The 26,200-nt window shown below is 43.9% G+C and overlaps 1 protein-coding gene across 1 annotated transcript in view; it reads left to right on the top strand.

The window, feature by feature from the left end:
• NUDT3 (nudix hydrolase 3) overlaps nucleotides 1-24,864 on the top strand; it is a 44,214-nt gene extending 19,350 nt beyond the window's left edge. Inside the window, exons 2-5 of the mRNA XM_056845693.1 lie at nucleotides 15,634-15,744; nucleotides 20,075-20,119; nucleotides 20,589-20,673; nucleotides 24,211-24,864. Coding sequence (XP_056701671.1) covers nucleotides 15,634-15,744; nucleotides 20,075-20,119; nucleotides 20,589-20,673; nucleotides 24,211-24,383 — 414 coding nt within the window. The 3' untranslated portion in view covers nucleotides 24,384-24,864. The remainder of the gene's footprint in view (nucleotides 1-15,633; nucleotides 15,745-20,074; nucleotides 20,120-20,588; nucleotides 20,674-24,210) is intronic.
• The last annotated feature ends 1,336 nt before the right edge of the window (nucleotides 24,865-26,200 follow it).

The following is a 26,200-nucleotide window of genomic DNA, read 5'->3' as shown; positions in this document are numbered from 1 at the left end:
TGTCTCTATCAAAAAATTAAAAATCTGTATACAAAACCCCATCAAGCATCAGATAAAGTAATAGTTTACTATTACTGTTATATAATCCCATAGAGTAAATTTACATCACACTTACTATGCCAAATAAATAGTTTAAACTGAACGTAACTCACTTAACTAATTTCATAGGTTCAGCACAGTTCCAGTATCAACAGAAAATTCCTTGAGACTAATTTCTTCTTCCACTTGTTTGTATGCAGAAATTTTATCCAGGAACAGGACAGACCAACTATTACACATCCAGCATTTACTTTGTAAAATGTTCTTTTTCTAATAATAATAATGTGTGAAGGGTTCTTTCAATGGTCCATAGACAAGATATTTATAGAGAGGAGAGGGGTTATTTGATATGTTTTAAACTGAGCTTTTTTAAAATCTAAATTTGTAAGCTGCCTTGAGCTGCAAAGAAATGCAGGATATAAATATTTTTAAAATACTACTCATTTGATAGTTCATGTTCTTGATTTGCTATGGTTAGTTGCAGAATAAGAAATGATGAAGGGTTCTCTGTTAATTATGGCTGCATTTTATTGTGAATACAAAGTCATCTATGCTTTCAAGGCTTTCTTTCCAGGGTTGTCTGGGTGATGAGAAAATAAAAGTGTAGGGGTGTCCAAAAATGTATTCAGCTCTTTCTTTGGTCTAAGAACTAGAGTTGGGTATTTTAATACCTGAATTACAGCTAGTCACGTTGGAAAAGCAATCACTACTTCCTTTGGTTGTAATGGAAAATAAATTTCTTGCTGTAACTTCATCCCTACTCTCTGGAAGGATGAAATCCTCATGCAAGGATTCCTACCTTCCAAATTTGAGGCAGACATGAGAAAGTGTTACCATTCTATAGGCAATCAAAATTCTTGCCTGCAGAGTAGGATTACCTGAATTGGCATGCAGGTCAACTTTTGTTCCCTTTCCTGTTATCTTCTAGCAGGGATTGGGGTATCTGTAGTTTTTTTGTTTATAGAAATGGAGCATGCGGGTGAGGGGAGCTGAACTCTGCTCTTCCCGCTAACTCGCTGCCTCCATTTCTTTCAGCGTTTTTCTCCCAGCCTGGCTGACTTCCCCTATTGGAGCTTGGCCAATTTTGCTTCAAACAATGGAGCCAAAGTAAGGTAAGATGGGATGGGGGACAGAGTTAGCTTCCTTTGCCCATGACTTCAAAATTTATTTTAAAATAATTACTTTGCTTTATTGATGAACAAGCAGACTCATGCATGTTGAGCCCTCCTTGCAATATTTTTATACCTGAGAGAGCTCAGATCTTGAATTAGTGGTTATGTCACACACTGATTCTTTACTTTATCATCAACTTAGGTCTCCTAAATGTTAGTACTTGTTCTTTAATATCAAGGGGAGAAGCTTCTGCATCTGTCACCTCCCCAGTAGGAAAAGTGGACTACTAGTTGTTAGGAGAACAAAGACTGTGTCTTTGCCTGTTTCCCTCTCCCCCACCACCAGTCTCTACAGTCCTGCTTATTGTCCAGCATGTGCAAAGAAAACATTTGTCTCCTGCACAGCAAGTAGGCCTTTTGTGGCCAATCTCTGCCTCTATTTATTTACATTTATTTATGTAAAACATTTCTGTGTCACCTTTCTGCCCAGTTAGGGCCATCAAGTTGGCGAACAATTAAAAAGACATGAAAAACCTACCGTATATACTCGGGTATAAGCCGACCCGAGTATAAGCCGACCCCCCCAAACTTGAGGCCAGAAAAGGGAATTTCTTATTGACCCGCGTATAAGCCGAGGGTCAATAAGAAATTCCCTTTTCTGGTAAAGCTGCGCTCTAAAATGGCGGCCGCCATTTTAGAGCGCAGGAAAGATCTTGCCCCTGCCCCAGGTCGCCCTCCCACCGGCCTCCCGGGACCTCCCAACCCACCCCAACCCACCCCGACCCCAGTGCCATTCAAGGGGGGGAGGGGGAAGAGCCCCTGAACCCCCTACTCACCAGGAGAGTCGGCGGCGGCAGTAGCGGCGCAGCCTTCCCGGCCCTGCAGGAGGCCGCTGCCGGCCGGAAGAACCCTCGCGGGCCCGGCGGGGGCGGCGGCGGCGCGGCCTTGCCGGCCCTGCAGGAGGCCCCTGCCGGCCGGAGGAACCCTCGCGGGCCCGGTGGCGGGGGCGGCGGGGGGGGCAGTGGCGAGGCCTGCCTGGGAGCAGGCAGGCCCCGCTGGCCGCTCCCAGGCGAGCGGGCCGGCGGCGGGGGGGGGGCGGCGGGGGCGGCGGCGAGGCCTGCCTGCTCCCAGGCAGGCCCCGCTGGCCGCTCCCAGGCGAGCGGGCCGGTGGTGGCGAGGCGGCGGGGTGTGTGTGTGGGGCGGCCGCGAGGCCTGCCTGCTCCCAGGCAGGCCCCGCTGGCCGCTCCCAGGCCGCGGGAAGGCGAGCGGGCCGGCAGCGAAGGATGGCGGCAATGGTAAGTTTTCCTCCTCCCTCCTCTCTCCTCCCCCCTCCCCTACCCTACCGTATTGACCCGCGTATAAGCCGAGTTGGCTTTTTTCAGCCCTTTTTTTGGGCTGAAAAACTCGGCTTATACGCGAGTATATACGGTACTTTAAAAAACATACATACTTAAAGCCAGCAATTAAAAACAAAAAGAAGGCGGTAATTAACGCTATTCCAGATGACATAGAAACATCTTCACTCACTAGTGAAAGACAGTGATTTAAGGGCATAGATTACTCTTCCTGGAGAGGGAATTCCATAATTTTGGTGTCATTACCAAGAAGATTCTTTCTCTAGTTACCACCTATCTAGCCTCAGATGCCTCTGTCAGTCTGCTTTGTGTGCCTGCCAGTGGATGTAAACATAACTTTGTTCCAGTCTAGTGTACACAGTTCCAGAACACACAATCCATGCCTGTATAAAATCAGAAATCCTCCCAGAATCAGTGAGGTGGTGGTTGGCAGGCAAGGGAAGCATTGTGCACAGAAATTCCAGTTGGGACAATCTTCTTTGTTGGGAAGATAAGCTAACAATTCAGGTCGGATGACATCCTACTGAGTTGCGCTCTCCCCTTATTGCACTTCTCACTGCATGAAAACTGAAACCAGACAATGAGGTAGGATAACCTATCAGATTGGAAGTTTTCTGATTACTCCTGACTATTATGTTTAGATTTGGAGCATTTCCTATATTTGTGAACTGACATAGTTTGATTTGGATCTTGATGAGTAAATATCTACCTGTGTATCCATGGATGAGTCAATTGGCTATTTTATGGCATTAATTTAAGCTAGTGATTTTGTGTACATTTACTGGGGATGAAGCCCTATTAAACGTGGTGTGACTTACTTCTGAGTAAAATGAATTGGATTGGTCTGTACATATGGAATTATTAAACCCTGTAACAATAATATAATTTGTTATGACATCTGTTTCTTTTTCTTCATTCTTGAGTTCATGGTGGGAAAGTAATTCAGATTCTTCCATGTCTGTATCAAGTTAGGTATGAACTGATGCTGAGGAATTTGAATTATTTTACAACCCTTTTTGAGCTCATAATGTACGTGCTTTTCCTGCTCATGTATATTTCAGAATTTTACTTCAAATTAGTCTCTGTTGTAACAGCTTGTTTGCAATAACCTTTTAAGAACGTGTTTCTTTTTATCTTTTGAGTAAGCTGGGTGTGGAGGCAGAATCTTCACAGTGGTTTTATGGCTTGCTTTTTGTTGTTCTACATTGTAAAGTGTTGGAGAAAACCCCCCATGGGTTAGATCCAGTGGAAAAGTTCACAAAAAAGTTGGCAGAGTGGATCTTTTCCTTCCTCTCCCAAACAGCCTGCTGTTTGTCCCATGACTCTTCTTTGAGGGTTGAGAGAGCTTTGCAACCAAAAATACAAAATGAAACAGTGAGAGGCAATCTGGTAAAATTGCTTCCATTTGCCTCCTCCATTGAATCAAGCCATGAGTGGAATTGGGAGAATGTGATTTTTACTGGATTCCTCCATGTTGTAGCACTTTCCCATCTTGTGGCACATTTTGCTTGTGAGGGTCTCCTGACTCTTAGAGAGGAATTTTGAACAAAGGTAGGCTGCTTGGGGAAGGGGGAAAGAACTGCTGTGTCAACTCTTTTTGCTGGATCTCTTAGTTGTTCTCCCCAACTGGACAGTAAGTACATGAGACTGGAATAAATTCATATTCTTCGCATGTGTTTCTTCCTCCACTTCCCTGTCCTTCGTCAACTTCTCTAGGGAACTTGTGGGATCTAGATCCCCTCAAAGAGCTTGAGAAAGGGAACAAACCACTTGTTCTACCCTCATCATTAGTCAGGCATGGTGACTTGACTGGCCTTTAAACCCATCTCAGTTGCAAGCCCTTTAAAAGATGCACTGTGGAGGAATGGCCCTGTTGACCTGTGATCTCTGCTCTATTCAGCCCCCTGAAGTGTCTGGGCACCCAATGACCATCATGGATCCCTGCCTAGCCCTGCTGTCCTGGGTCATGTGACCCTTGGAGGGGGTTTCTCTCTCTTTTAGGAACTACCCACCAAGAGGTGGCGGGCAAACCCTCGCCAATATACCTGGCTGCCCCCAACCAGCTGAGGGTCGGCGGGCAACATATGCATGTGCGCCTGCCCACAGCGACACGTCACTTCCGGTTTACACCTGGAAGTGTTGCATTGCAAGGGGCCGGTTACCACTCAGACTCCCAGTTTGAGTGGTGAAAGGCCCATTGTGATGCGGCACTTCCGGGTGTAAATGCATCGCAAGGGGGCTTTTACCACTCAAACTGGGAGTTTAAGTGGTAGACGGCCCTTTGTGATGCATTTTACACCAGGAAATGCCGCATTGCAATGGGCCTTTTACCATTCAAACTCCCAGTTTGAGTGGTAAAAGCCTCCTTGCGATGCATTTACACCCAGAAGTGCTGCACCACAATGGGCCTTTTACCACTCAAACTTCCAGTTTGAGTGGTAAAGGCTTCTTGCGATGCAGCACTTCCAGGTGTAAAGCAAAAGTGATGCAGTGCTTCTGGGCGCGCGCGCAACCCCTCCCCCCCACTCCAAAAACCTCCTGCCGAAGGAGAAGGAGGACCTGGTAAGCCTATTCCCAACTGTTGTCTAGGAAATTCAGGATCTCTTTCAAAACTGTATCATAGTGGAGCTCCTCCCCCACCCCGCCCACTGTACAACACAAAGAATGCCCTGAGATGTGGAAGCTGCAGAGTGCTGAAGTTTAGCCAAATAGGATGATTCAAGAGAGGAGTGGGCCTATGTAGTGGTTTGGTCACAGCCTGGTACAAGGGGGAAGTATCCTTGAGACCATCCTGCTTGAGAATATTAGAACAACTGAGTAAGAATGAAGATGGATGTAAGAGTGCCTGTAGCAAAGCTTCTGGGCGTAGTAGAGAGAGTGTGGGAAGAGCCTCTTCTGTGGTAAAAGGACACCAAGGCCCATGTCCAGTGTGGTTAAATAGACTGTTTTGAAGATAGTGCCCATGATGGAATGTAACATTGACTGAGAGGTGGTGCTGGTTGGCTAGTTACATAATGATCAGATTGTGTCCCCTGCCAAAACCATTGTCACTAAAATGGGGACAGAACCCTCACAAGAATACATAGGAGACACTTTCCCTCTTCCCCCTCTTGAGTTCAGGATTTTTCATGTTTCCTTCCAGAATTTCTTGGGGAAGGGAGGGTTGCTGTCCTTCATTGGTATCAAACTAACTCTTGGTCTTAAAGAGAATGGAGCCTTGACTACTTACCGTGAGGGCTCCTTCTCTTCTGAGGCGGAGGGCATCTTGGAACTGTGGGTTATTGTCCACGCCCTATCTGAGGAGGCAGGACCAAAAGAAAAAACTTCCTGCTGCCCTCTATCGGGACAGTAACCCTCTGTACCTCAGTCACAGGCTTGCCTAGCTCTTAGACAGGAACAAAACGAGGTATAACGGAACGAAAACGTAACCTTATAACATTACAAACAGACAGGCAGTGGGACCGGAATTAGGTCTGAAAATGGCTGTCTTCTGAAGGTATGGTTGATAGCACGTTGTCTTGACTCTTCGCCCGGGTGGGCAAGATGCCCTCCGCCTCAGAAGAGAAGGAGCCCTCACGGTAAGTAGTCAAGGCTCCATTCTCCTCTGAGGCTCGGGCATCTTGGAACTGTGGGACCTATAAGAGCTCCCATCAGGGTGGGTCATGCGTTCTCCTCCACTACGTGCTGTAAGACCCTGCGGCCAAAGGCCGCCTGTGCAGATGACCATGTACTAATCTTGTAGTGCTTGACGAATGTTGACACGCTTGACCACGTGGCTGCGCCGCAAATTTCGTCGACAGGAGATTGCTTGTCAAACGCCGCCGTTGTAGAGGCGCTGCGAAGCGAATGAGCCGTAATTCCCGGTGGAAGAGGAACCCCCGCGGTTTTGTATGCCTCAGCTATTGTTGACTTTAAGGCATAACTAATGGATGCCGCAGACATTCTGAGACCCTTGTTAGGGTTGGAAATGTTGATAAACAAATAGTCTGTCCGTCTCAGGTCTGATGTTCTATCAATGAAGATGCGCAAAGCTCTACGTAGGTCGAGAGAGTGCCAAGATCGTTCCTTTGGACAAGATGGTTTAGGACAGAACGATGGTAAGGAAATGTCCTGACCGCGATGAAAAGGAGAGTTAACCTTGGGGATGAAGGTAGGGTCTGGTCTTAATACCACCTTATCCCTATGGAAGATGCATAGACCCTGACGAATAGACAGGGCTCGCAATTCTGACACTCGACGAGCCGATGTGATGGCTACGAGGAATAGAACTTTCATCCTAAGCAGCCTAAGAGGAGCAGTCCGAAGGGGCTCGAAGGGTTCCTTCGTTAGGGCCTTAAGAACGATGTTAAGATTCCAGGTAGGGAACCGGTGAACAGTAGGAGGTCGAGTCTGGGAAACCCCTTTCAGAAAAGAGACGATATGCCGATGCTTGGATAACGTCATTCCATCCACCATTGGAACAACTGTTGCTATGGCCGCAACCTGTCTGCGAAGAGTAGAAACTGCCAGGTTTAATCTCACTCCCTCCTGTAAGAACCCCAGGATGTTGTTAACTCCTGGTTGAAGAGGGTCAAACTTCTTTCTACGTGCCCATCTGACAAACGCTTTCCATGATGCGGAATATATGCGACGGGTTGCAGGTCTGCGCGCCTCAAGAATGGTGTTAACGACCTCTGTTGGGTAACCCAGTTTGACCAGGCTCATCCTCTCAAGTGCCAAACGGTCAAGCAGAACCAGTGGGGATCTGGATGGACTAGAGGACCTTGACGTAGAGTCCCCCACTGAGTTGGAATTCTCCATGGTTCTTGAACTGCTAGTCTTTGTAGAGTGACGAACCATGGACGGCGAGGCCAAAATGGGGCCACTAGGAGCACATTGGCTTTTTCCATCTGGATCTTTCGAAGGACCTTCGGAATAATTGGCAGAGGCGGGAAGGCGTACAACAGGGTCCTTGGCCAAGGACTGAGAAGAGCGTCGATTCTCTCTGCGTCTGGGTGGAAGAATCTCGAGAAGAATCTTGGAAGTTTGGAATTGTCTGAAGAGGCGAACAAATCTACCTCTGGAAGACCAAATTTTTGAGTGATGAGACGAAAGGAGTCCTGGTCTAAGGACCACTCTCCTTCGTTTACTTGCTGCCTGCTCAGCCAGTCGGCTTCCACGTTGAGAGTGCCCTTTATGTGTTCCGCTTGTATTGATAGAACCTTGAACTGGGCCCAGCGGAACAATTTGACTGCTTCCTGAAGTAACATCGATGACCTTGTGCCCCCCTGTTTGTTCAGGTGGGCCTTGGTAGTCGTATTGTCCGTCCTGACTAGGACGTGATGGTTGCAAATGTCCGCTGAGAAGAATAGAAGAGCCAGTCTCACGGCTCTTAGCTCCAGCACGTTGATGTGAAGGGTCGACTCCTGAGCAGACCAACGTCCCTGGGCCATTTTCCCATTGAGGGTGGCTCCCCACCCATCCAGACTGGCATCCGTAAAGAGCTGGAGAGGATCCTCGTGCAGGTACTGTGTGGGTTTGGTTAAATTCTCCCTGGAAGCCCACCACCGCAGGCTCTTGCGGACACTGAGTGGTAAGGGAATGATTCTGTCCCTCTTCACCCCAATGTCCCCTTGATATGGTCGAAGGAGCCACTGTAGTTGTCTGGAGTGGAATCTGGCCCAAGGCACCACTGCTATGCACGAAATCATGTGCCCTAAAAGTTTCGCTAGGGCCATTAGCCTGGCTGTTTTGGAACTGGCGGCCGAAGCTGCTCGACTGACAATTTTTTCCACTCTCTCTCGGGACAAGGTTACAGTGTTTTTCCGAGAGTCTATCCGCACTCCCAGGTGTACTAGAGATTGTGCTGGGCTGAGGGAACTTTTCTCGAAGTTTACTAAATATCCATGGTCTTGAAGAACCTGGACTACTCTGTTGGTATGGGTCCGGGATTGTTCCCTGGATTGTGCACAGATTAGGATGTCGTCCAGGTACGGATGTACCTGGATGGACTCCTGTCTGAGGGTGGCTATAACAGACACCAGGGTCTTCGTGAAAACCCGGGGGGCAGAGGCTAATCCAAAGGGGAGGGCCCTGAATTGATAATGATTGCTGCCATGGGTGAACCGAAGAAACCTCCTGTGGGCTGGATGGATAAGGATATGGAGGTACGCCTCCTTTAAATCCACCGCCGTCATGAAAGTCTGAGGCTGAAGGGACTCTATGATGGATTTTAATGTTTCCATCCGGAAACGTTTGCGCCTCATTCTCCGGTTCACGTACTTTAAATTGAGGATAGCCCTCCAGTCCCCATTTTTCTTCGGAACCGTGAAGAAGATGGAATAGATCCCCAACCCCCTCTCCTGGTTGGGGACCCTCTCCACGGCTCCGATGTGCAAAAGGTGTTGAATTGCTGTGGCGGTTCTGGCCCTCTTCTCTTTCTTTAGGGGTAAGGGGGAAGAAAGGAAACGATCCCGGGGCAGGGAAGAGAACTCCAGGAGATATCCCTGAGAAATTATTTGGGATACCCACGAATCCGGGTTGGATCTGGCCCAAATGTGACTGAAAACCTGAAGTCTCCCCCCCACTGCCAACAGTGAGGCGTCATTGTGAATTGTTTTTGGGGAACTTATCCCCTTTGTCAGGCCTAGTCTAGCCTTGTCTCTGGAACTTCCCCCCTTTCCGAAAGGATCTACTCTGGTTCCATGAGCTACTCTGGTTCCAGGAGCCCTTTCTGTAATCTGCCCGGTATCTAAGAGGGACCTTGGAAGAGCGAAAGGACGGGTAGGAAGAGGATCTGTTCTCCTTCCGAAGTTGCCTAGGGAGGACGTGTTTCTTATCCCTAGTTTCAATCAAAATCCCGTCCATTTTTTCCCCGAAAAGCCGGCCCCCTTTAATGGGGTAGGACATGAGAATGGTTTTAGATCTGAAGTCGGCCGGCCAGGCCCTTAGCCACAGAGCCCTTCTAATGGATGTGGTAGAAGCCATGGCCCTAGCCGTAAAGGACATTGTGTCCAGGGAGGCATCTGCCATAAGAGTGATGGCGCTAAGCACTCTCTCCAAGCCCCCGACAACCCTGCGGTTGTCAGGCGGAACCAATTGTAGGAGTTTTTTGACCCATAAATAGGAGGCCCTCGCAAAAATGGAGGTAGTGGCGCTAGCCTGGATGGCTAGGGCCGAAGCCTCATGAGCCTTTTTTGCCAAATGATCAGTCTTCCTGTCCAGCTGGTCACGGATGGAACCTACCCCATCCTCAGGGATCAACCCAGGGGTCTGAAGGTCAGCCACTGGAGCGTCGACTACATGAACCTTCAACATCTGCATGGCGTGAGGAGCCAGACTATAATGTTTTTTAATGTAGGCCGGGACCTGTTTATTAGAGGAGGGGTTATCCCACTCATCCGTGAGGGCCCTAATAAAAAACTCTGGGAAAGGAACTAGGTTGCTTTGAGTTCTCCTTCTGGGGAAGCACTCCCTAACTCCTTCTTTGAATTTTGATTTGGGTTCCTCAGAGGACTGCTGTTCCTCATTTAGATCCAAAGCGATCATAGCCTTTGCCAACAAACCCTGGAAGTCCTCTCCTGAGAACAGCCTGGGCTGTTGGTCATCAGGACGGGGGGTCTCGTCCTCGGAGTCGAACTCCCCCTCCTCGCGCTCTTCCCCTTCTGATTCCTGGTCGGAGGTAAGGGTATCCTGCAGGCTAGGGGATTCAGAGCCAGATTGAGAAATCGGCTGTGATTGTGCCTTTCTGGCAGCCTTAGTGGGCCAAGAAGCAGATGTCTCCCCTCTGGATGGCCCCCCCGAGGTGGATGAACTGCCCTCTTCCCCCTGAGACTGGGGAACCAAGGTAGGAGGGGGACCTGAAACCCCGCCAGAGAACTGAGGCAGGCGCATTTGAAAGGCCTGGAAGGCTTGCCACTGCCTCTGCAAAGCTACATTAACCATGTCATTAGCTTGATCTGCAGTTAAAAACCTCCCTGTTGCCACCCCTGAGGAGGGAAAGGGGTTAAAACATGGTTGCTGGATTGGTGCCTGCTGCAAAGGCATAAAGTGGCCCCCTATAGGGCCCAAGGAAAAGGCGGGAATAGATACAGCTGGCTGCCTATCTGTTTGCTCCGAAAGGGGGGGAGGTACGTTACCACCTCCCGACGGGAGACCATCTATCGCCACCGGGTCTGAGGACGCGGGCGAAGCTGCTGAAGAGGAAGGCTGGATCCGCGAGTAGACAACCGGGGCTTTCCCGCTGGCTCTCGCTGCGCCGGTGAACTTCCCACTGCCGCGCTTCCTGCGTTTAGCGCCGGCAAGGGTCGGCGCCGCTTTTCGCGCCTTTTTCTGTTTGGGCTGAACGGCGGCTCCTCGAACCTCCTGCAGCCCTCTGCTTTCCTCCGCCGCCAAAGTGGATCCGTCCTCAGTGCCTTTGGACGGCGCGCTGTTGGTCGGGGCGAATTGGACCAGCCCCACAGCGTAATCCTTCTCCGAGAGAAGGTCGTCTTCTCTGTTTAAAATGGCGTCCGCCATTTCCCCCCCCCCCCTTTCTTCTTCCCGATTCAATGCACAGGACACCAGGGAAATCGGGAAAAAAGACACCGGGTAGGATGGGTTGGGTGGGGAGGTATGGAAAGAAGGTTGAGGAAAGTTTAAGGGGAAAAAACACAAACAAGCCTCTAAACCTAAGCCTAACTAACAGAGCTGTGAAAATCACTGCTCTCCTCACTAGGCAGGACAAAAGACTGGGGTACAGAGGGTTACTGTCCCGATAGAGGGCAGCAGGAAGTTTTTTCTTTTGGTCCTGCCTCCTCAGATAGGGCGTGGACAATAACCCACAGTTCCAAGATGCCCGAGCCTCAGAGGAGAATACCTACTGTACCAGGCTTTACAAAACACTACACTATTTGAGTGTCAATATTGAAATATAAGGTTTCTTTTTGAAATCCATATTAAGCCATACACAATAGGAAGTGAACAACCACCTTGTCAGGCCTCCTAAAATATGTTATAATATATACTATTGGGATATGGGTTTTAAGCTTCTACATTGGTGATCACTGAAGAAAGCCCATGTGGCCGAAATGCATCTGGTGTTTTGTGGTTTATCATGAAATTCATGTTTCATCATCTTTGAATGATATAATTTTTATCTCAGCAAGACTTTGGTCTGCAGTTATTTAAATTAAGTCTATTTTCAGTTCTATTGTTTTAATTATCAATTGATGCACACTAAATAAATATATTACTTTTATTTTCCATTTTTGGAAACTCCTTAGGCTTTTAAGTTGATTTTGGGATGAGTTTGTTCCCTTTTTTCTTTTATCAGCCATTCTTTGTGCCTTCTGCCAGCAAAAGTGTAACTGGAGTCAGAAATTCATTCTTATAAACTTTTGAGGTTTTAACAGATAATTGAAGTTGCATTATGAGATGAGGCATTTTATTGGGACACCAGTAAAGCAGCAAAAATTAGTGCATTGATTTTTGATGGAATAATGTCATAAAATCAGCTCTTAATCAAAAGACTAGTTAAACCAGCTTTGTATAAATATTTTCAAATAGGATGTGATATTAACAGTTAAGTCACTTTTTAAAATTTGCAGAGACCATTAAGAGGCCTAACTAACCTTGTTAATAAATAGGAAAGGGTTAGCTTCTATAAATCTATGTTAGATCATGACAAGGTGATCATTTATTTTCAGACACGTTGGTAAAGGAATTGGTATAACTATTTCAGAATCCAAGCAAAAGTTAATCTGTCTGGACTTTTTAGTCAGCTCAGTTGAAAGAAAACTTTTAAAAAAATACAAACCAATGGTATTGTAATTCTTGAACGGTAAAACAAATTTATTATTTATACAATGACAACTACTAAAAAAAAGATGGTGTTGTAGAATATAGAACAAATGACTACTGCTGGTATAGAATCATAGAGTTGGAAGGGACCACCAGGGTCATCAAGTCCAACCCCCTGCACAATGCAGGAAATTCATAACTACCTCCCCCCCCCAAACCAAGATGCCCTCCCTTTCATCATCTGCCTAAGGTCACAGAATCAGCACTGCTGACAGATGGCCATCTAACCTCTTCTTAAAAACCTCCTGGGAAGGAGAGCTTACCACCTCCCGAGGAAGCCTGTTCCACTGAGGAACCGCTGTAACTGTTAAAAAATTCTTCCTAATGTCAAACTCTTTTGATTTAATTTCAACCCGTTGGTTCTGGTCCGACCTTCTTGGGCAACAGAAAACAACTCAGCACCATCCTCAATATGACAGCCCCTCAAGTACTTGAACATGGTTATCATATCCCCTCTCAGTCTTCTCCTCTTCAGGCTAAACATACCCAGCTCCTTCAACCTTTCCTCATAGGACTTGGTCTCCAGACCCCTCACCATCTTTGTTGCCCTCCTCTGGACACGTTCCAGCTTGTCTACATCTTTCTTAAATTGTGGTGCCCAAAACTGAACTAGTACTCTAGTTGAGGTCTAACCAGAGCGGAGTAAAGCGATACCATCACTTCGCGTGATCTGGACACTATACTTCTGTTGATGCAGCCCAAGTCTGCATTTTCCTTTTTAGCTACCGCATCACACTGCTGACTCATGTTCAGTGTTTGATCTACTAAGACCCCAAGATCCTTTTCACATACACTACTGCTCAGAAAAGTCTCCCCCATCCTATAATTGTGCATTTGATTTTTCCTACCTAAATGCAGAACTTTACATTTGTCTTTGTTGAAGTGCATTTTATTCTATCCCACTTCTCCAGCCTGTCAAGATCATCCTGCATCTTGGCTCTGTCTTCTATCGTATTTGGTACCCTTCCCAATTTAGTATCATCTGCAAATTTAATAAGCATCCCCTTTATTTTTTCATCCAAATCATTTATAAAGTTGTTGAACAACACAGGGCACAGCACAGGTCCCTGAGGAACTCCACTGGTCACTTCTCTCCAAATGGATGAGGAACCATTAACTAGCACTCTTTGGGTACGATCTGTCAACCAGTTGCAGATCCACCTAACAATAATAGGATCTAAACCACATTTTCCCAATTTGTCAACTAGAATACTATGTAGAACCTTATCAAAAGCCTTACTGAAATCTAGATAAACTATGTCTACAGCATTCCCCTGATCCAGCAAGGTAGTAACTTTCTCAAAAAAGGAGAAAAGATTAGTCTGACATGACTTATTCTTGAGAAACCCGTGCTGGCTCTTAGTGATCAGATCCATCCTTTCTAAATGCTGAAGGACTGACTGTTTGATGATTTGTTCGAACACTTTTCCTGGTATAGATGTCAAGCTGATGGGTTGGTAGTTACCTGGATCCTCCTTTTTCCCCTTCTTGAAGATGGGGACAACATTTGTCCGCCTCCAATCTTCTGGCACCTCACCTGTTTGCCAAGACTTCAAAAATAATGGACAGAGGTTCAGAAATTACATCTGCAAGTTCTTTGAGTACCCTTGGGTGCAATTCATCTGGCCCAGAGGATTTTGTTTCATTTAGAGAAACCAGGTGTTTGTGCACTACCCCAATGCCAATTCTAGGCTGCAAATCCCTTCCCTCATCACATGTTCTGTTTATGCCATGTTGAGCACCACTTCCCTCACGAGAAAAAACCGAGGAAAAGTAGGAATTGAGGAGTTCTGCCCTCTCTTCGTTTCCTGTTACAATTTCACTTTCCGGTCCATGCAATGGGCTTATCTTGTCCTTGTTCTTACTACTACTCTGTACATAGGAAAAGAACCCTTTTTTATTGTGTTTAGCATCTCTCGCTAGCCTAAGTTCATACTGAGCTTTAGCTTTCCTAACACTCTCCCTACAAGCACTAGTTATTGATTTATATTCCTCTTTGGTTATAAGGCCCTCCTTCCACTTCCTAAATGAGACTTTTTTTATTTCTCAACTCTTTAAAAAGCTGTTTATGGAGCCACCCTGGCCTCTTTAGGCTCCTCCCATTTTTCTTTCTCATAGGAATGATTTGGGATTGCGCCTCCAGTATTTCACTTTTAAGAAACGCCCACCCTTCTTGAACTCCCTTCTCGTTAAGTACTTCCGACCATGGGATTCTACCTAGCATAAGGTTAAGTTTGTTAAAATTTGCTCTTTTAGAGTCCAACCTATATGTCTGACTATGTACAGGTTTTCCTTTTCCCAAGATTGTAAATTCCAAGAGTACATGGTCACTACACTACTACCCAGGGTGCCTACTACTTTAACCTCATCGACCAGTTCTTCCCTGTTGGTGAGAATCAAGTCTAAGATAGCAGACCCCCTTGTTTCCCTGTCCACCTTCTGGAATTGGAAGTTGTCAGCAAGACAAGTCAGGAATTTATTGGATCTTGCATTTTTAGCAGCGTTGGACTTCCAACAGATATCCGGGTAATTAAAATCTCCCATGACCACCATGTCCCTTCTCTTTGAGAACTTTGTGATCTGGTCTAGGAACGTCCCATCCAAGTCCTCTGCCTGGTTTGACGGTCGATAGTAGACCCCCACGAAAATATCACGATTATTTCTTATTCCTTTTATGTTTACCCATAGAGTCTCAACTGCACTACCATGCTCAGATTCATGTACTTCTTCACAAGTGTACACATCTTTGACATACAGTGCTACTCCTCCCCCCTTATCTGTCTATCCCTTTTAAACAAGTTGTACCCCTCAATCTTAATATTCCAATCATGCATATACCAGCTGAATCATTGTATGTTTTACTGTGTTAGATGAAATAGAAAATAAAATTTAAAATATTGTGTTTGCTAATTGCTTCTAAAATTTCTGTACAGTTTTATTTAAAACACAATTTTTCACCTTTGAAAAAATTGTTTTATACAGTCATTTGAAGACGTGGTTGTGGTAATCTTTCTGTAAATTTCTTTATTTAGTAGAATAATAAATTTGACATAAGACCTTATGTGCAGTATTCTTTTTATAAAATATAAAAAGTAATAACAATGGATAGTTCAAGCTAAAACTAAATATTGCTTGAGCTTTCTGTTGTTAACGTCAGTCAGTCCGCTATGTAAGTAGAGAGAGGATCAGGGACAAAGAATCAGAACTAGTTCAGCTATTTCTCTAGTTACACCTTTCTTATACAGCAAGTAATATTCCTCATTTATGGAGTCATATATAAGTAATATGTTTTATGTTTTCATTGGTAGGTGTTGTTAGTAAGCAGTAGTCGTCATCCAGATAGATGGATTGTTCCTGGAGGTGGCATGGAGCCTGAAGAGGAGCCCAGCGTGGCTGCTGTGCGGGAAGTTTGTGAAGAGGTGAGTCACAGATTAGAGACCTGCTTGGAGTACAGCTGTTGGTACTGTTTACTGATTTCTTCTCAAAAAATTAACAGAGGTAAAAAAAAGTAATTGTAATTAATTGTATTGTGTATTCAGTAGTTTATGAGATAATGTGTAGCTCTTAAATAAGGTGGGAACTGCAGTAGTATTTTGTCTTTGATGTGCCATGGTATAGTATAGCCCAATCTCATTAGATCTTGGAAGCTATGCGAAGTCAGTACTTGGATGGGAGACCACCAAGGAAGACTTTGCAGAGGGACAGAATTGCAAACCACCTCTGCTTAATCACTTCTTTAAAACCCTATGGGCTCGCTGTATTACGTTGGCTGCAACTTGACAGCACTTTACACACACACACACACACACATTTTGTCTTTAGCCTGGTATCTCTAATAGTGGCTGTGACTTGGAGCAGAGATTCTCAGAGAAATTCCCCTTCTTAAAGCAGCAGATGAGTTCCATAAATTTGCGTGGTCATTTTGGTTTACTTGTTTATGGAAACAGTATTAGGCATGGTCTTTGGGAAACATTAAAGGCTGTTTCTTGCAGTACTTTTTGTACAGATTCTAGAGTAAAAAACATATGTGGCTTGCATCCTCTGTGAAAAGTGAATGTAGATTTTAATTTCCACTTTTATTTGCCAAATAGACAGATGGACTGATTGGGAATGAATCCATTCATATAGCTGAGAAAAGTAGTGATTTTGAATGTGTATACCTCTTTCAATTGACTAGATATTATCTGTACCCGAGTACAAAAAGTCATAAGAACCAGGTATCAGTTGCCTACAGAAGCATTATGACCCAAGATGGTGTAAACAAAGGCCTATGGCTGAAACATAAAGAGAGAAAGCTTCTTTATATACATCCTGCTTTCCCCCCAAGAGGACCCAAAGCAGCTTACAAGAAAATATATAAATAAACCAGTGCACATCAGTCAAACAAACAAACAAACTGACCAAAAACCTCCAAAATGTGTATATCTCAGGGGAGTCCTAGCTTCATTAAAGTTATGGGTGGTGAACTGTAGGGCTAAGATCCCTTTGGCTCCTGCCCCTCAGCTTGGACTTCTGGCCATGCACAAGGTTTATAAAGGTACTTGAGGCAGGAACGGGGAAAACAATCCTCAGTAAAGATGTTCTTCTTACCCTTTCTTTCCCTCTCCACAAAAGAGCCCCTGACCATGCCCAAGTTTTATGAAGTACATGAGGCAGGAGGAGAAAAAGCAGTTCTCAGGAAATATGTTACACAGCTGGCAAAGATTTCCCTTCTTAAATCCCTTTCCTCTCCTTCTGTGTTAGGTTAAGAACTCTATGGGAGAACCTCCTGAGCCTTGCCTGTGAAAATATGCCTTTAGTATTACCATTCAATGTCTATTTTGTACTAGCCATAACCAAATTTATTGACAGGATTGCTTGTGATTGCTTGTATATAACAATTAATTGACCTTTTGAGAGGATTGGGTGGATTTCTCACATAATTCTGCTCAATCCTCTGCACAAGCAAATGGAAATGAGCAGCTTGGGGACACAAAGAAGATTCTGGCAGAGCTGTACCCATTGCAAGAGTGTAAATATTCCATATAAGACAGAGAGATGTATCATGATAAGGCTACATTGCTCTGGCTTACTGCTATGCACACTTAGAACAAATATGCAAATACTTTGCTGATGACAAAGGGCACATTGTGCAAAAGGGAGCACTTTGCACAAACAGCCAAGAAAGACGGCCAACATATTGCCAACATTGCTCTGCTCAGAATCGTTAATGGTACTCCATCTCAGGACACACACCCACACAACTGGATCCTGCACTTCAATTTCACCTCATGCAAGTAAGCAAGGGAGGAAGACCTTCTGCCTCAAGCTTCTTTGATGCAAATGTCCCCCACATGAACTTGCTGTGTATTGGCTCAATAACCCTTCTTACTTTCCTCAGTAGTTTCTAGTCATGACTCTCACATAGAGGGCACAAATTATTCTTGCTTAGTAGAGAAAGAAGGCTACCCCTTGGTAAGATGCTAGCAGAACATCAGTATGTTGTCAACACCTGTAGGCAAGTGGGAGAAACTGGGAGTAAAACACAATTTGGGGTCACTACCAGCCAATCCAACTATTTCTACTGCTGGCTGAACTTTCATGGCCCTTTTGGACTTCCTGGATCAGAGCTCAGTTTATCCACTCCATTAGAAATGGTAATCAGAGTTCGAGTGCATACAAGGGGTACATATTGATTCCATACAAGGGATACATAACTTTGCAATGGTTGTCAATGGAGAAAGGGAGTGACCCCTTCCAAACCCCACAAAATCGGATCCCTGCCCTGACCCAATCTTCACCAAATTTTGGGGTTTGTTCAAGAACAGTCCCTTCAAGCTACGCTGTGAATTTGGGGGCTCTACCTCGAAAAATGACACACACACCCCAGGACCCAAAAAAAGCCCAATAGTTATTCGGCTTTTTCCGGAATTGCCTATTCAGCTTCAGCTTTCTCCCCAGGTTTGTGCATTCGGTAAACCTGAACTAGAAATTTACTGAAATGGCTAATTTCAGGTTTATTTTCGGTTCGGGTTGATCGATATGCACATGCCAAGTAGGCAAGCCAGCAAGGGGGAAAACACTGCTGCCTACATGATGGGGAGGGGAAATAGCTTCTTGGATGAATAGAAGCAGACAGCAGTAATGAGCATTATGTATCCAGCATGGTGAGGAAGTGCTAAGCAAGATGATTGAAATCCAGGGCAGCTAATCTGCATGAATGATCTATCTCCAGCAATGGGACCTGATGCTATAAGACCTTAACTGTGCACTGGGGTCCTTCCAGGGCTGTGTTTTAGTTAGCCCCATTTAGGGTTTGACCCAGGGACAGTCATATATGTTAATACTTTGTTATTCCACAGCATTAGGCTTTTCTCGGTCATCTTTCCTGCTCTGATATATGCTGCTTTGACACCAGGGCACATAGAGGGTTTAACGTGTCCCATGATGTACCTTTCTCCTGTGTGCACAGTTGTGTGTGTGTGGGAGATGGTAGGGTACAAAAAATGGTTTTCAGCATGTGAGGTGTGTGTTCTGGTCCTGCCTCCTTCTATTTTGCTGCATGTTTTCTTGTTGCTGGCCAAAAGATGGGCTTTTCCTTGTTCCCAGTTTTCCCCTTGATGACATTTGAACCCCTAATTCATGTTTTCCTCTGTTTTTCTCCAGTGAATTATTGGGGGGATGACTGGGAACACCTTCTGTGAATGTGTAGTTGTGTGTTCTTTTGTTGTTTGTTCTAGTGTTCATCCTGTCTCGTAAATAGCTTTGCCTAAGATATTACATAACCCTCCCTTGCATGGGAAAGGCCCTTGACTTTTTGTGGGGACTTTCTATGCCAAGGGTGGTGTTGAGATGTCTGTATAATATGACATGACTGCCTGTCCTTTCTTCCCTGTTTGACTCCTATCAAAAGGGTATGCATTTGCTGCAGTGCTTCCAGGAACATGCTACTTCTAGAACTCCTACAGGGCATGCCGTAATCCTCCCTACAGCAGAGTGCTTGTTCCTTTCCTACAGTGTTTGTTCCTTCCCTTGCTCTTTCCTTCCTTCTGTCACGGGATGAGGATGAACTGACATCACCGTGTTGGTTGGCTGCTTCTATATATGGTAGAGACAGGGGCATTGCTGAAATGCTGCTCCATGATTAGTTGGTATTTCTATGGACTCCAGTACAGTTTCTATTCTTTCAGCTGGAGTGTTTTTTTTTAAAAAAAATCTTTTGACAGAGCAAAGGGTACACATTAGCGATGTGTCTGGGCTTTAGGATTAAGCTGTTAAATAAGCAGCTAAAACATTATTCAATATTTTTGTAGTACATAGTGCAGTTAGAGGCAGCTCTGTTATGGGGCAAGGTGTGGAGTAGGAAAAAAGTTACTACTTATATGGGGGCAGGAGTGGGGTTACGTTTGGCTTTTCTGACAGGTACTAAAATAGGTCTAGGATCTCATTTATCAAAGGATGTTAACTTGAATATAGTATTTCTACTGACTTGTTTCCTTTAAGGTTGTTTTACTTTTTATTTGATGGGGACAGTGGTCAGATGCAGATTTGTGAACTATAATTTAACCGATTCTTAATGTATGCACTAATGAAGCAAAATGTTGATTATTTCAGTTTTGTTATTTGTATGCATTCCACATACATTGGTGCTTGTGCTGTTTTTCTCCTTTTTGTTTATAAACTGGGTAGTCAAACTGAAAGAAGGAATGCAGTCATTCTGTAGGTTAGGAAAATGAAACATTTCTTCCTTTTCTTTTGAAATTTTTCTAGGCTGGCGTGAAGGGGACATTAGGAAGATTAGTAGGAATTTTTGAGGTAAGTGTCAAAATAATTATTGAGATTAATAAACTACCTGTCTGTGAAATCATGTATGTCATGTGATTATGATATGAAAACTTGTCCATCTCACTGAAAGCTTTACATCAAGGTCATTCATTAATTTTCCTCTCATTTATAGCCCTTCAGGTGTCAGAGGACATAGAAAATAGTATTTGCCAAGAGGCAGGGGCAAAACTACGAAGATTTATTCTGGAAATATTTTCACATGTTGTCTCGTGTTCTAAGCACCTTCTTAATATCCTTAAGTGACCTTGGTGCAGTATTACTGTCAGTATAGCTTTGTAGAGGGAATGGTCTCACTATCACTAGTATAGTGTTCTTGCTTTTTTAAAGGCAGTTCTATAACTGCCTATACTGTCTTACAAAAAAAAATAACCTGTAGTAGTTTCTGTGGGCATTATGTACCTTGCATCTCACCTTTTAGTATTGGCCTTGCTCTTTTCAGAATCAGGACAGGAAGCACAGAACATATGTTTACGTACTTATTGTCACAGAAGTGTTGGAAGACTGGGAGGACTCTGTGAATATTGGTAAGACTTTTACTATTGTAGATGCTCTAGTGTGAGACTAGTAGCTAAATCCTGATCTCTTTATTTGAGTTTTATTCTCTTGTTTGTTTCTTGGAAGTCAAAATATACTGGACTTTGAAGTTATTTTCATGGCTTTTTCTTTATAGTGGGCAGGGGTGTGTGTGGTTCCAGTGTATAGACTGAACACAACTCCTGAAGCGCTTTTGAATAACTAGGAAGCTCTTAGCAGATTCTTGAGAATTCTAGCTTGTATTTTTTAAAATCTCATTTTCATAATTGTAGTTGAATAGTGGTAAATTCTGAACAACCAAAGCAGTGCTAACAGCCCAGCACTATTGTATTATTTTTTTCAGCTGAAAGTGTATATCATACTGCTGGTGGTTGTTCAGTTCTAAGGCAGTCTTGCTTTCCAGTGTGAATCAACTTGCTTACCTTTTTAATTTCAGTGGTTTTTTCAGTGTCCAAAAATATACGCAAATTTATTTCATATATTTGAAAATCAGCAGATTGTGGCTTTTCTGAATTGTGATATAATTTTTATTGGCCCTCTTTGCTGAACCAGTGGCCAACTGCTGTCCTGAACGTTTCAATCAGTACAACAGAGTTCATGAAATATAAATTCATCTTGTCTTCCAGTTCTTAGTGTTTTATTCGTACCTAAGCTTCTTACAGTGCAATCCTGTGCCAGGTCACTCCAGTCAAAGCCCATTGAAATCAATGGATTTAGACTGGCGTAGTTCTGTGTAGGATTGCATTGTTAATCTCTTATTCTTGGATTAAAAAACCCCTAAATCTTTGGTTTAAGATAAGAGTTGAGGCTCATGTTTCAGAAAGCATGGAAATTGTAACAAGCTTTTTGCAATAACTGTACCTTGTAAACAGTAAAGATTTTTTTATAGTCTGCCTTTCTCACTGAGACTCAACAAGGATTACAGGATATAAACAGTACTATCTTGCTTATTGTGCTTGCTCACTATCCTAGGGTTGTATCTTATGCACCAATGTTGAGAATTGGCCTAATAGTAGCTAGTGGGTTGGTTAGATATAACACATTTGCTTTTACAGTAAATCATACCAAAATTATATACACATATACTAGGATATATAATACACATTATACACATATAACCAAAGAAACATATGAGCTGGTGGGTTACAGCAGGGAGTGTTGATAGCTGTGACCGTATAGCTCTTTGAGGGGGCAGTGGGTGCTACTGAGATGGAGATCTGAGGCTCAGACAAACTGCTAAAACAAGGTTCTGGTGTACTGTTAGTACGTACAGATGGCCATGATTTCAGTAGGGATCCTGCTTATGAAAGCACACTCAACACACAATCTGGAATCTTCATCAACTGTGTATTATAATCTAGTCCTGGCTCTGTTGTTTACTAAATCTGACCTTTTCACTTGCTTTTCCTGCACTGTAGCACAGAGAGAGTCCATGGTTTCCCCAGCATCTCAGGGTATTCTTTAATAAATGAGTCATGGAACTAAGTAATATGAATGAAAAGTCACCACATCCACTCATATTTTCAAAGCATACCTGGTTACACTGGAACTTCCTACATTGGTAGACCATGCATCTACTTCAGTACAAGCAGCTGTGAGTGCGAAGGTGGCAACATGCCCTACCCACCCCCAGGAAGGGGAAGACTTAGTGATTCTGGGCCCCTGGGCAAACCTAAGAGTGGGGCCCCAGTATCACTAAGACTACCCATTTCTCACACACACGTACACACAGTTATGTCAGTAACAAAGCCACTTCCAGTATGTCTTGGAGCAGTTATTAAAGTGTCTTGGAGCAGTTATTAAAGTGGAACAAAAATCTTAACACAGTTGCTAAATGAATATTCGACCACATAACCATGCCATGCAGCACTACATAAAAATGGCTAAATCAAACAGGGCAACTGAGGTGAAGCATGGGAGAGGGAACAGCACTGAAATAAAAATCAAGCATGTCACAAATATGGGAACTGCAAGAGGCTCCCTTAAATGTGAGACATCTGAAGGTTCAAACTTTCCACTATTGCTTCTGTAGGCAAACAGTGTGGAAACTGTCACCTCAGTTTTTCTAGTAACTAGTGGGAGGTACCTCATTGCCATGTATTTACTACTATACTAGTGCCACAGGCTAACAGGTTGCATCCTTTCTTGGCATCTCAGGGTATTTGCTTGCTGCTTGCTATGTTTTGAGTTCCTTAGGATGGCAGTAGCCAATATGTAATGTGCAACATACACAGGAACAGAAGCATTTAGGCTTGAGATGGTAAATCTGTGTCTAGGTATTCTGTACAAAATGCCCTGCACACAGAAAAGTCTTTGATGACTAGTTTTCTGTATGGATTGTTTTTCATGGAGGAACACTCAGTTAAAAGACCTCCCGCCAGCAGTTTGAAATGGCATCCCTCAGTTTTACTACCTCAGTGAGAACTAGACCCTAGATATGACCTGTCTGCTGTGGAGCAGGCTTAACATCATAACTTTGACACACGGGGTTGTCAAAAACTAAACTTGATACCAACTTGATACCAACCTGAATTTTTGACAACATTGATGCCTCTGGACAGATAAATGATTTTTCTGTGATCTACAGAAAAGTCTCCTTTTGACAACATGTAGCCCTCCCCAGCCGATCCTCCATAACAAATTTTATATTGATAAAACAACTCAATTTCATAAGGCATAGAATGTTTGTAGTGTAAGCAGTGAATGCCTCATGCCTGGATATAGAACTGCTTTCACAGCACTATAATTTGAAGATCTTTATTTAAATTTTTGATGTCTGATGTAGGAATACTGAATACTAGATTTTACTGGATGTTTGTCAAAATAGATAAGCAACTGTGACTCAGAAGCATGTGTACTGTAAAAGAGGCATTGGCTTGGAGCCTAAGCAGCTCGAACAGAGTCATGCTAGAAGAAGGCAAATTCCCTGTCTCCCCCCCCCCCACTGCATCCTTCTTGCCCCCTGAAATCATGCTCCTTTGGACCAGCAAACCCAAAGAGACAGAGTAGGAAGTAAGCTGTGAGTCCGCAGCAGGAGTGGGGAGAATGGGCAAAAATAACTCTCCTCTTCTCCACAAACAGAAAAGCAGCTCCATTGGGCGAGCAGCTGTTTTTCCAGGAACTGGCAATTGTTCTGTATTCCATCTGAAAGTTCAAGGGAGAAAACTGGCTGACTATGTTCCATTCGTCCTTACAAAATGCGTTCTTTCTCACAATTTATGTTCTTGTAAATGTTACAAATAAGATTTTTTATTTTTAAAATGTTAGAAATGGAAATTTGCTTTTGTAAATATATACCTGTATTGTGGAAAGTTGAACCTTTTTTTTGCATTTTGAAGAGATGAACCTCTTGAATCAGTCAAATATTTCATACCAACTGGTACTAAGTTACAAGCCAACTACTGCAGTACAGTTGTTATTGACACAGACATATGATTTGTCTGTGGAAATTCTATATGGAAGGAATTGTAAAATATTCAGTTGTTTTGCTGTATTACTAACTCTTCCCCCTTCTTTTTCACCTGCAGGAAGGAAAAGGGAATGGTTTAAGATAGATGATGCCATAAAAGTTCTGCAGTATCACAAACCTGTGCAGGCCTCGTACTTTGAAACCTTGAGGCAAGGCTGTTTGGCAAACAACGGCACCCCTGTTGTGACCGCATCATTCTCAAAAGAGAGCACTATGTCTGATATCAGATGACTGAGGATGTCTGTATAAGAAAAACAGATTTTGAAAAGTAGACTGAAAACTTGGATTTCCCTTCCTCTTTCCCTCTTCTTGCCTCTTTCACATGCTCCCTCTGTCAAACAAGACATGTGCAGCAGCCTTTGGCAGAGCAAATGTTTGAGTGTTGCATTCTAGTGGAAAGTGGGGTTTTCTTGCTTTTCCTTGGATATGTATTTTGTAAAACACATCTTGTGCATGAAGTGCCCCTTCCCTATTAACCAAATTTTAACAACCTGAAGGGCAAGGCTGTTTGCTTCACCTCCGCCTTGTCTTCTGAAATGTTCTCTGTGTGTTGTCCCAGCCATAACCAGACCTTTTATCTTTTCAGTTAAAGAAGGGTACAAATGTGAGGTGGGTTCTTTAAGTCTTAGACTTTGTACAGTAAGGTGCTGTTGAGATCCATTTGGCCACTTTCTCAGTGCATGTGTGTAAACTTTTTTTCAGATGGAGAAACCTAACACTTTTGATTTTTGCAGAATTTTTTTAAACACGAGCTTCTTCTATAAAGAAGGGTTTCATAATCTTGTTTGCCTTGTTTTTTAAAGAAACTTTTTTTGTGACAGTGCTAGTGGCTGAGCCAGTTTGACTCCCTGCACCTACTCCCTGACCCAAATTTAGTACATTGACACTTAGAGGAGAAGGCCAACCTATAATCACTTGCAAGACATCCCTGGTGCTCTGTTCTTTCTACAGTTTCAGCCAATATGTCATCGTTAACACCGGACACAAGGAATTGGTCACTACTCTATCGAAAGCTTATGGCCTCAGAAACTAAATGAATTCCAGCCTCAGTAAATAGGAATCAGGGATTCAAAATGAGTTTTAAAACTAGTGAACTGGAGCATCAAGCATCAATGCTTTCTGCTGGTCTGGAATTCTTTCCCTTCCTGCTGCATACTGCTGATGTCTCTTCTTGTCCACATGCCTTACACTATACTGAACTGGATATTGTAATTTGTGCTAAAGCGTTGGATTGTACTTTCTGAGTGTCACTGCGTGGACTTTGATGAGGTGGTCACAGAGTGTTCTGAAAAGAAGTTCCAAGGGGAAACTCCAGGTGTTCAGACTCCTTTGTCTGTAGCATTGAAGCACTTGTTATTGCACCATGGAGCATGCTAAGAATGGTAAAAAGTTTACCCCACAGTGGCAAAGGTACAACTGGCTCCCGAGCAGAAATGCTAGTGTGAAGAACTGTCATTTAATAGGATAGTTAACCTGATGCATTGGCACATGTCACATTTTTGTTTCTATTGATGTATGTTTCATGCTGTCTTGATTTGCCAACAGTGTTGTCTAGTTGGGAGACTTTGAAAAAGGTTGGGGGGAGGGAGTTGGGTGGGCGGGTTGGGGAAAGTTGGGGGTGGGGCATTAGTTAATCCCTGGCTTGGGACAGGACCTAGTTGCTATATTTGGTGACTTCTTCTTTGTCAGAGTATAGCCAAGATGTGAAATTAAATCTGCAGTACTCTTATTTAACTAATCATTCTCTTCCCATTAAATACTTAACAGCGTGCATGCAGGCACGCACACAAATCTGAAATGGTCATGCATGTAACTTAGTGTACTTTCTACTTTGGAAAGGAGCTTGTAATTTCAGATCTAATTTTATTATTATTTCAATTCCATGTTTTCAGAGAACGGAATCGCATTCCATAGTATGGGATCACAAAGACCAAAGTGATCATTATCGCTAGAAACGCTGCACAGGAAAAGGCTGAGAGGTGTTATTTAAGAAGTGGCTTAAACCTGAACATCTAGAATGGAATCCTAAATTATGCTATGCCACTTCA

The sequence above is a fragment of the Euleptes europaea genome, chromosome 2 (genome assembly GCF_029931775.1).
Source record: "Euleptes europaea isolate rEulEur1 chromosome 2, rEulEur1.hap1, whole genome shotgun sequence".
NCBI classification, from domain to species: Eukaryota; Metazoa; Chordata; class Lepidosauria; order Squamata; family Sphaerodactylidae; genus Euleptes; species Euleptes europaea.
Note: the sequence above shows the minus strand (reverse complement) of the source record. Positions and strands in the feature narration are given on the sequence as shown.